Source organism: Meleagris gallopavo, chromosome 5 (assembly GCF_000146605.3).
Source record: "Meleagris gallopavo isolate NT-WF06-2002-E0010 breed Aviagen turkey brand Nicholas breeding stock chromosome 5, Turkey_5.1, whole genome shotgun sequence".
NCBI lineage: Eukaryota > Metazoa > Chordata > Aves > Galliformes > Phasianidae > Meleagris > Meleagris gallopavo.
This window is the reverse complement of record NC_015015.2, coordinates 43,420,600-43,431,658: the sequence shown is the minus strand read 5'-3', so window position 1 is coordinate 43,431,658 and position 11,059 is coordinate 43,420,600. Positions and strand designations below refer to the sequence as shown.

Here is an 11,059-nt window from a genome sequence, read left to right as displayed (position 1 = left end):
TAGTAAACTAGTGCTTGATTTGTTTCTTCTATCCTTCTTTTCCTTTCAGCTTTTGTACAGTTTCATAGTTGATCTAAGTATGTTGTGTATTACTGAGAAAGTTGATGAAAAATTTTCACGGGGACTTTGCAACAGATCGGTTTAAAGCTGATCCATGTAATTTTATGGTCGTATTTATTAACATCTGTTCTTCAAGTAGATAGGCTGGTCCTACAGCCACTGCCAGGAGATGGCGCACATGCAAAAGAAATCATGTAGAAAGTACTTTCTTATGGTAATCTTACTATTTTGGAGGATGATGCAATGAGTTGACTTGGGATCAAATTAATTTCTTAATTTAAAAAGATGAAATAATTTTTGAAACATTAAAAGGAATAAGAAAGGCAAAATGATCTCTCTGGCAGAGTTACTTTGTGCAGTAGATCAGCTATTCCTAGTGACAGGAAACTTAGAAGACAGCTCCTCAAAATAAATACACTGTAGTCTTTATTGAAGAAAATACAGAAACAAGTTTTACTTATTCTATTGAGATCACTTTTTTTTCAGGTTCTGTGTGTAGTTTTTTGTCCTGGAAGCAATTTTGAACTTAATTTATATGTAGTATTTCCTGCATCACTGCTGGGAAGTGGGGGAGATAAAAGGGGATGAGCCAAGGAGTATAGTTGCTGTTACAGACTACTTCAAGTATCTGTTTGTTAGTTTTCGTTTTGATTGGTTTTATGTTTCCTCTTCTCCTTTCTTGGAGTCCTTTGATTTGCTTAAAATAGTGCACGTTTCAAATCATCCACGTGGTTCTGGGAAATGCTAGAAGTATGTAGTCTGCATCTGAAGTTCAGCCTGGAAATTTGGGGTTGGATTTCTAACAAAAAGGCCTTCACCAAGTGCTGGAGATAAAATCAAGAATGAAGCCCCAGAGACTTGAAGTGAAACATGCTTATGTTGACATGATGAGCACCAGTTCTAAAGCCTAGAAAACATCTAGGAGATCTGAGTTTATAATCACCAAGGAGCACGCAGACCTGTCTGATTCTTTATTTTTGTCTTTTAAGTAAAACATTGTGGGGGTTCTAACAGCTATTTCTTAATGAAGTTGCTTATGTTTTATGTACATTTCCTAATGTGTGCATCAAGATGAGTCAGATTAACTGTGATTAATTATGCATTAATCTGAGTCCTCTAAATAGATGTGTTAGTCTTTGTTTATCCTTTGTCATTTCTTACTGGTTGTGCAGTGTTGAATCTGTTTTAAGACACTTAAGCTTTATGTACATGGGCTTTTTTCACTTTTTTTTTTTTCTTCTTCTTTTTGGGATACCTGGGTGATAACAATTTAGCTGTGCAGCGCAGAAAGATTGCCTTTTTGAGAAGCAAAAGCAAGGATAAAGAAAAGTCTCCTAAGTCTCCACCGAATCACCAGTCTGTCTCTAGTCGGCTCCGGTTCTGGTCTTCCAACATCCCGCCCTCTCCTAATGAGCCTTTTTCTTTCTCGGAATTGGGAGATATCTAACACCTTTTCTTTAGTATTTATCTTCATTTACTTCTGACAAACATTTTAAACCCACGTGCCTTAAGAGAACACACACCTTGATAGAAATACTCAGCATGCCTTTACAGTACTCTAAATACAAGCACAGATTAGTGAACATGGACTTAAGTTTTCCTGTAGAAGATGAATCACTATTGCACACTGGATCATTTCTTCAATGCAGCACAATTTTAGGGGACCTCATGGCATACAGTTTGCGTATGTATATTGGCTGTGGTGCATGTTATAAGTAAGTGAAGTTGCTGTGTGCTTGGATATTTCCTTGCAGTCACGTACTTGCATCGTGTCCAGTTGAAGTGTTGAACTGATTTGCTGCTGCTTTGCTTTCTGCAACGTTACAGACCTACTAAAATGCAAAATATAGTATGTAACCAGTTTCAAAACTTTGAGAGTTTTCCAATACTTTGCACAACTAATTGCTAATAATGGCATTTTTTTAACATCATTTTCTTATAAGTAGCCTAACTTTGAATATAGAGTGGAAGCTACTGGGAGAATTCTTCCCACAAAGTGTCTTGATGTTTGCATCCTACTCTGCTATTTAAGGAGTTCATAGGGCTGTGAAATTAATCTTGAATTGAGCAGAAAGTTTAAATCTTTGCTGTTTCTGTCTTGAGAGGTTTTTTTGGAAAAGTAGATTTGTTCTCTTAATGTTGGAAATAATCTTCATCATAGATTTGTTGTCTAGAATTCTTACTGCGTGGTAATCATTAGCTGGTAGCTTCTGAAATGAACCTATATCTTCCATCCCTGCTCTCTGTTAAGAGGGAGGTGTGTGCAGCACAGGCAATATGCTGTGATACATGAGAAGCTCAGCAGAAACCCAGAGGATCTGTCTCATCTCCTTTCTTGTTCCTGGAAGTGATACAACCAAGGGCACTGACACAGAAGCTTCTTGCTGCCCAATTAGGGATTTCATAGTGTCTCTGTCAAGGGCAATTAATAATTCTGGCGTCTGTGAAAGATGTTAAGTGCATTTTTCAAGTCAATTAGAAATGTGGTTTTGCATGCCAAACTTTAGCCAGTAGTTGCCCCACTAAGAGTGCCATTCTTCAATTCTAAGAGAGAGTGCAGGCCCTGTGCTCTGGAGCCCACACAGACTGTGGGGTAAAACATTTTTTCTGAAGTAGGCTTCCAGGAGTCATCTGATGTGACAGTAACTTGGTCTGCTTTTTCTAATACAGCTTTGCTGCTACTCTGTGCTTTGAACTATTTCTTGTCTGTGAGTTTATTTTGACTGCTGCAATCTGCTGTGTTTTCAGCTTTTAATTACAATCAGTTAAGCACATATTCCTTAAAAATGTATGAGAACCTCAAACCTTTCATCTCATTAAAGCTGTTTCCTGTAGTTAATGCCCTAAATTTTGTTCTGTTTTGTGTGTGCCTTAAAGTGTTACAAGAAATGAAGTGACCTACCTCATTACTAGGAAAGTTCGCCAGCTTTCTGAATTTAAGTAATATTCTAGCAGGTAGTTTCTGTGTTTTCATGCTAAGATCCCCTGAATTCCACCTAAAAGGCTCTGCAGCAGAGCACTGCAAGAGCAGCAGTTTTAACCTTGAAGAGACCGTGCTGTTACTACAGTAAAGATCTAAACCTGAAAGCAGTTAGCTTAGTGTGCAAATCACAATAGTTAATTTCCAAATCAATATATTTTCCTTTTGAACAAGTCACTCATCCTTACTCTCTTTTGTTACTGAAGTGCTTATAAAATGTACCTGTAAGGAATAACATTATGGGAATTTCACACCTCAGTTATTTTTTCCTGCATTCAAGTCTTTGATCCTTTTCTTCCTCATTTCACAGTAACTTCTGCATGTATAATACCAACCCTCCCACTGGCACTAAACAGCCCTTGTCACTCCCACACTTTACAGAGAGCACACATGATTGAAAAACTGGTGGCAGAAATTTGCTGTTCAATACAAAACTGGTTATGGGAAAGCTTGCAAACGTCGCTCCTCTGTTGTGCAGTTTCTTTGTGCCTGCTTGTCTTGTTTGTATGAGAAGATAAATATGCATCTCCTAATGGTATTTTTCAATGACACGCTTTATTTCTCTTTCTCCCCCCTCAGTGCTAACAGATCTGAAGCAAAAGAGGAGTTCCCATCATGGGAGCGGCAGTGATAGTGTTGAAATCTCAGCAGACTCTGAGACCAAACACTCTTGTGTGGAGCTGGGTCCCAGAACTTGCTCAACCTCAGCTATTCACCTGCACACTTCCACCCCCATCTCCAGGGTCCCAAGCAGACCAAAAGGTGTGCACTGCATTTGATCTACCAGCTGTTTGTGCAAGTCAGGCTACTTTTTTGTTCTTGAGTAAATCTTGGCTTCTATTGACATTCATGCAAAAAAACAGCACAGATCTTTTCACTCTGGCTTTATCTGTTTAATTGATCAAATCCAGAGTTTTCAGACCACATTTGGTGGTTAGTCAGTTGTACCATGGTTATCTGCCCAGTGACTCATAGCAGTGGTTAGGAATTGGCTGCTTTTCCAATATTGGCTCTAAAATCCACTTGATCATCTTAACTTTTTACATCGCTAGAATCTGTTAGAGACTGACCTAAAGGATTGATCTTCTTGTGTTTAATACTGCCTTCCAACTTCTATGTTGTGACTAATTTGTGTTCTTTTTAGGCTATAATTCAGAAGATAATCTATGTGAACAGTCCCCTGAGGTAGAGTTTGCAAGCACCAGACAGCATGGTAAGCTTGTAGCATACACAAGTGCTCTAAGACCTCTACATTAAGACTTCTTTTATTTACACCCATGTGAGCTATCTTCAAACATTTTAGTTAAATATTGTAGGATCAGTGCAGTAATGCAAAACTGTTTGGGGATTTTGGGTCTAAACATTTTTTTTTTCTCTTGAGAAGCTTTTAGTGGATGTTTTCCTAAAATGAATTTTCAGAAGTAATGCTGACATTGAAACAAAATTGCTTTGCCTCAACAGCAGACTCTTTAATGCATGCTGTACATATTTGTTGCTGATCTTTCTGAACAATGTTGTAAGGAAGTAGATCAAAAAATGAATTTTATATATATAGAGAGAGGGGAAAGGGAGAATGTGTGGTGGGAATGGTCTAACAGCAGCACTGCCTGCTCAAAGATTTGTAGAAAACTTAATTTGCAAGGTGGTTGCCAGCTTCCTCCAAAGAATTCAATATTAGTGTTAATTTGTTTATAGTTGCTGTAAAAGTGCATTTTTTGGTGCAAAAAATAAAAGTGAGAAAAATGAAGTCATCCTGAGCAACTTGACTTGAAAAATGGGAATGATTTATACTTCGTCTAGACTTTGTTCATCCTCTGTATATCATGTTGTTAGTGTTTTCAGATGACTCGGTTGTACAGGTCCTATTTTCAGAAGGCAGACTGCAGCCAGCTATTGTAGAAAAGCAAAAGAACTTCAGACCTGTTTGTTAAAGGCTTGTTTTGTGTTTTTCAGTGTCCAGACCAAGCAGTCTAGAGAGCAGTAGAAATGCATCCAGCAGTAGTTCACCACTCAATTTGAAAGGTAAAGCTTTTACAGCTGAGTTCTAACAAACAGGAAGTGAAATTACATGAGATTGTGTGCAAAGTGCTGTTTTCCTTCCAATTAAACTTGAAGACTGTTTTGAAATTGTAATGATTATACAATCTGGACATGGCTGTCTTGGGAATCAAAACACTACTGGCAAGAAGTATTTTTCTAAGACTGATTCTGGCAAGTGGTGGCTTTTAAGGCAGGCAGTCTAGGTTTGCCTCAGTCTGACTGGCATCATATTGTGGGAAGTAACAGGCTACTCTTCACAGTCTTTTTACAGCAACAAATCTCTGCTCTTCTTCCTCTACACAGCTTGTATAAGTAATGAGTGCACTCAGACTTGCTAAAATTCGGAGTCTTTGAAGGGTAAATGAGATCAAGTATTGTGGAAAATTCCACTTTTAGCTTTCCCACTGCCAGGTTTTGGCTCTCAGATCACATAGTCATGACTGAGAGATCAAGTGGCGCAGAGGTGTTAAAGAGGCCTCCTAGATTAACTGTGTTACTCCTGTTCTTAGGGCAAGTAGCTGTGCTTCGTTAGCATTGGGGCTCAAAGAAAATAAGACGTTTACTAATCCTGATTTTTTGTGAGTTCTTTGGGAAGAGAAAGTAATGACAGAAATGCCACCTAGTCTATGTGGAAATAGCCCTATGTTGTAATGTTCCTATCTCAGTAAATCTCAAAGGGAAAAATCATGATATTCATGATTTTTTGCAGGTTCCTTAGATCATATTCATGGTAGAACTGAGAGCCTCAGCAGTGAAGATATGGTGCCAAGCAGAGAGGTGCCAGCCTTGCTCCGAGACCGCTATCCCTTTCACTCTGCTTCCGCCATCATAGACCCTAGCAGCAGATATGAGTCATCCTTCCACAGGAATGGATCGGTCTCTTCTGATGTACCTCAGAAGAGCACTCCATCTCAGTCTTACACGGGCAGGCAGCGCTCTGCCTCACCTGGCAGTGAGATGGTAACCTTGGAAGAGTTCCTGGAAGAGAGCAACAGGCTATCTCCACCAAGTGTAAGTACTTCTTGGTGCCACTAGCCTGCTCAAAGCTGATTGAGGGGTATAAAGGCATGGGAAAACCAGGAAACAGAAGATCCTTGTTTATACATGTGAAACTTCTAGAGAACTATGAATTTTGCACATTGAAACTTGAAAGTTAACTAGTTGATAACAATTAAGACAAGATTAATTTTACGCAGCGCTTGTTCATTTCTTCTGCTGCATTGGCTGTGGCAAGTAATACAGATAACTCACTGCAAGTATTGTGTATTGAACTGGGGCTTTTTAAAAGCAAATATTTGTTGAGTTTCTGTATCATCAGTTTTGAATTCCAGCTATTCTTCCCTGTGAATGTATATGTTTTCTGTGATTTTCAGCTGTTAAATGCAATTGGAAATGAGATCTAACCATAGTTTTCAATAGAGAATGCAGTTATGAAATCATCTCCTGATCTGAAAAGGCCATCATGGCATTTGTAATATTTTTCTTGCTAAAGGAAATTTCCATTGCTTTCACCATGCTGACACTGTTCTGTTGGTTCAACCACTGCAAGAATATGCTACACTCCAAAGTGCTTGGCCAGAGAAAGGGAGTTTTTTTTTAATGGCATTTGTTTACTGCTCAGATACATTGTAGAGTAGTGAAGTGGTGCAGTGTTAAGCATATTAATATCTTAAGAACAGTTCCCTGGAAATGTAAGTGAACGGGTGTTTCTGTTTAACGAATGCCTTGGTAACGGTATTGAAATCAGCAGAGCTGTACTGTTCTGTGACATCAGTAAATTCTTGTCCTTGAAGTTTCAGAGTAATACTTAAATATGCCTCCTATTCTTTAGTTATAATAAATTTCATAGCTTTTAGACATGTTTAAAACTTGATTTTTATTGTCTATAACTACCTGACCACATCTCCATTTTCACCCTGTCATCCTTGTTCCTTTTCAGCATCGACGCAGTTTAGATGAGAGTGAAATGATTTCATTGCACCAATTTCTGTTAGAAGCTGATGCACTGTATCCCTCTTGCTACACCCTATGTCCTTCCCTCCGTCAGGAACCTTCGCAGTCGCTCGAATCACTCCTCATTCATTCATGTCCTGACTGCATGAGAGACAGAACAGTCAGGGGAAATAGGAGATCCACTTCACTATATATCCCCAGGGTATCCATTGTTCTTGCTATGAAGGCAACAGCTTCCAACTTACCACAGCTTTTGCTAGCATATTAATACCTATAAAAGCATATTGTAACTCTCAGCTGTTACTTAAAGACTGAGGCTGCCAGATTACTTGCATTACTTGCTCATAAAGTATTTCCACTGCTTGTTCATAAACACATGTTTTTGGAAAATGAGTAATTCTGTAATGTTAATGTGCATAACAGCAGTTCAAAGTGAAGTAAAAATGACCTTAACACTGTAACATTTAGTTGAGCATAGAAATCTTCCAGCTGCATTTCAATTGCTATTACTGTTGATAGTGTTGACTTACAGCAGATGAGTTTTGTGACTGGAAGAAATGGTTGGAACTTTAATTAAATGAATAGATTAAGCTCTAACATGCTCCCTAGAAATACATATCATGAGCATGTTTCAGAGCATTTTTCATGAAGACAGCATGTGCTTTAAATATTATGAGTATGTCTCATACTAATAGTCCAGTGACAGCTGATCAAACATTTTTTATCTGCATGGACCATCCCCATGAAATATGCAATACTCATTTTCTTTTACTGCCAGGTTAATTGTCTGACTTGAAATTTGCAAGCTAGATAAAGACAAGCAATCGTTTTTCTGTTTTGTAATGCACGTTTTATTATGTAGTATGTGCACCTTTTAACATATGTAGCATATTGACTGGGAGAGGTGAGGAAATTCAAGGCAAAAGCAATGAAACTTTCTAATGTTGCTAGCAAATTTTTTTTTCTTTTTGTGTCTGTGATATTACAGTAGAGTATTACCCAGAGGAACTGTATTCTGGAAAGTGACAGAACGTCATGGATATTTGCTGAAACCAATGGATGATTTCATTCTTATCAACAGTAATGTAACAGTGATAGTGGCTGTTGTGATAGGAAGCAAAAATCTGCTGCCCAGCTTGCTAGTGAGGTGAAAATTCTTCAGATTTATGACAATTAGCCTGGCAAGTTGGGCTGTCACAATTACTTACGATGAGCATGTTGTCCCTTTATTTGAATTTATATCCATTGTAAGCATTTGTATCTTCTCTTCCACGCTTAAATATAAAATCTGTGGTTTTGAGTCTCCTGAAATATGTGAGAAGGAAGATTGAATGAAAAGCTTTTCTTGTTTCTTTGCACAGACGGTATTGACATTAATGTAACGCACTCATTTTTTCACAGGACACCTCCAGTAACAGAGAGGATTTGCTGAGTGATTATTTTAAGAAAGCAAATGAGCCTTCAGCTACTGGGAACCCACTGGTTCAGCCATCAAGAAAGGAGGCTGCCAAGGTGATGCCCGTTGGTCACGTTGCTCCAGCTGTAAAGATGCCTGTCACTGGCGAAGAAGGAAGAACAGCTAAGCCTGGAAATTACATGAAGCCGAACCTCAGACAAGTCGAACCTGAGCCTCTGGCAAATTCCCAGGGCCCCTTGAAGCCTCCTCATATGCCACAGCAGCAACCCACCAGTGCTGTGCGGCAGACAGCACAGCCACAGCAGCCTGGGTCGGTCGGCAGGAGGAGTACCTCATTGAGCAGGGCGTTCAGCTTAGCATCTGCAGATCTCCTCAGAGCCACCGGCCCAGAGGCATATAGGCAGGAGAGCCCTCAGAAGTCAGTAGGAGACTTGCGTGGGTGCAAGGATACTGTCTGTCAGTCTTCGAGAGCTCCTGTACCAACAAGCTCTCAGGCAACCTTAAGAGAGAGGCCCCAGTCAGCAAAGATGGCAGGTTCTTTGCAAGGTGTTGATTCTCGTTGTCGGCAGCTTGATGCAAGGCGCCTTTCCCTGGCCCCACCAAAAGATGAGAGGCCTCTCTCTTTCCACCAATTTTCTGCCTCACCTACTGCATCCACCAGCAATCTGAATGTGCAGCAACAGGAGCGAATGAACCCTGGGCAACACTACTCACCCACACCACACACTCCCTCTAAAACTAAGCCTAAGCCAGCCCCTCGTATGGGGGAGGTGGCCACAGTGGGCACTGCCAGAGCTGTTTCCACCAGCACTGAGGGAAATACTTCCCTAGGGCAAAGCCAGGGTGATGTCCTGCTTACCAAGTGCCAGGGCAAGCTGCCAGATGGCAGCTGTGGGGCTTTGGAGGAGCCTGTGAGAGGAAGCAGCTCCAGCAGCACTCCTGGGTCTTCAGACCCCCAGGGGGATCAGCAGACAGTTTGGTATGAGTATGGCTGTGTGTAACCTGTGGGTGCAGCTTGTAGTATATATGTTTGGCGCTGCTGATGTTGGGTAGTCCTTGTCTAGACACTATGCCAGGTCTTAAAAGATATCACCTGCATGCTGATCTGAATGTTCTCCGGGTACTGTTTTCTTGTTGGACAAAAAAATATGATTAAGAAAAATAAGGAGCAAACTCCCAGTCCGTCTTTGGACGCTGTTGTGCCTGAAATGAAATGCTTGACCCAATCCCAAGGCAAACTTGGGACCTGATTCTCACAAATGCTGAGCATTTCCATCTGCAGAAGATGCTTAGCAGAGTCCTCTGTCATTGCTGCACTGTGCACCCCTCCTACCTGCATTAAAGAAGAGTTTCACAGGTAATACGTATGTGCTGAAACCAGCTCCGCCATTGATAAATAAATTAAACCATACTGAAAAGGTCGTATAAAAGCCAAACTTCTTCCCAGAAGACATAACCAGACACTTGGCTTAATTAGCTTGAAGAGAAAGCTGAAGAGCAAAAGTGTGTGGCTTTAACCATGAATTTGTTAAAATCAGTTCTCTTTGCCACAGCCACATTTTATAGAGATAACACACAGAATTCAAGGATCGTATCCTAACCTTTCCCACGGGGGTTGTATAAACAGAGAAGGGCTAGTGTTACCACCCCACTGCCTTCCGTGTGTAGCTGCAGATCAGTGGATCCTTGTCTCTGAAAGCCAAGTGGTGCTGCTTTTTGAAATTTTTATGCAAACACTGGAACTAATGCAGCCTTTTCAGGGGAGATGTCGTTTGAATTGTAAGAGTGACATCTCATGTACAAAAGTGACTTGTAAGTATGTATATAAGGAGCTCAAGTATTGTATAGGAATGCTGTGTAAATTGTATTATTACATCTGTGTGCGTGGCACCCCACATCCTAAATGAAATGTGGGATTCCATCTTAGAAATCTGTTTGTCTCCAAGAACTTTGCTCAAAATAGAAAGCAAAATAATTTTGTATACATGTGAAAGAAATATACTTTTAAATCTATTTATGCCCAGGAAGGTTCCTTGTATGTTTCTGTCCAGAGTGTGATGAGTTGCTTATGTATATATGATGAAATGCATATCTTTAATTCTGTTTCGTGTTTGTAAAGCTGTTTTTCTTGAAATAGACTAAATCCTCCCCTTCCCCCCAGTAATATTTGTTTTTCTGGTTCTGATTTAATCTAGTGAAAACTAAAATCGATTCTGCTAGGGATGTTTTTGTTATCTGGTTTGTAGTAATCCCATTCTGGAAACTACAAAATTGTTTATAATAAAGATTAAAATAATACAGATTGATGTTGTACTGTTTTTGTCCTTGGAAAATATACCAGGATCACAGTGTTGGATGAAACTCTGTTTGCAATGTTTTGTGTAAGCCTTAGCACTGATTCATGTCTCTGAGCAGCAAAGTTGCATTTGTTTTTATAATGTTACCAAAGAAGGCATATCAGAAATCTTAGTTTAATTGTAACCTTGTTGCTGAAGACTTCAGGAGGACTAATGATGCAAATTAAGTGTCTTCTAGGTAGATAGAATCAGACCATCAGACTTGTAAGCTTTCCTGATGGCTTCAGACAGCACCAGGCATGCTTCCATTTT

The 11,059-nt window shown here is 39.8% G+C and overlaps 1 protein-coding gene across 1 annotated transcript in view; it reads left to right on the top strand.

Moving 5' to 3' along the window:
- TRIP11 (thyroid hormone receptor interactor 11) overlaps nt 1-10,752 on the top strand; it is a 308,569-nt gene extending 297,817 nt beyond the window's left edge. Inside the window, 6 exon segments of the mRNA XM_031553780.1 lie at nt 3,620-3,802; nt 4,185-4,253; nt 4,994-5,062; nt 5,790-6,091; nt 7,020-7,235; nt 8,435-10,752. Of these exon segments, the coding sequence (XP_031409640.1) occupies nt 3,620-3,802; nt 4,185-4,253; nt 4,994-5,062; nt 5,790-6,091; nt 7,020-7,235; nt 8,435-9,451 (1,856 nt within the window). The 3' untranslated portion in view covers nt 9,452-10,752.
- The last annotated feature ends 307 nt before the right edge of the window (nt 10,753-11,059 follow it).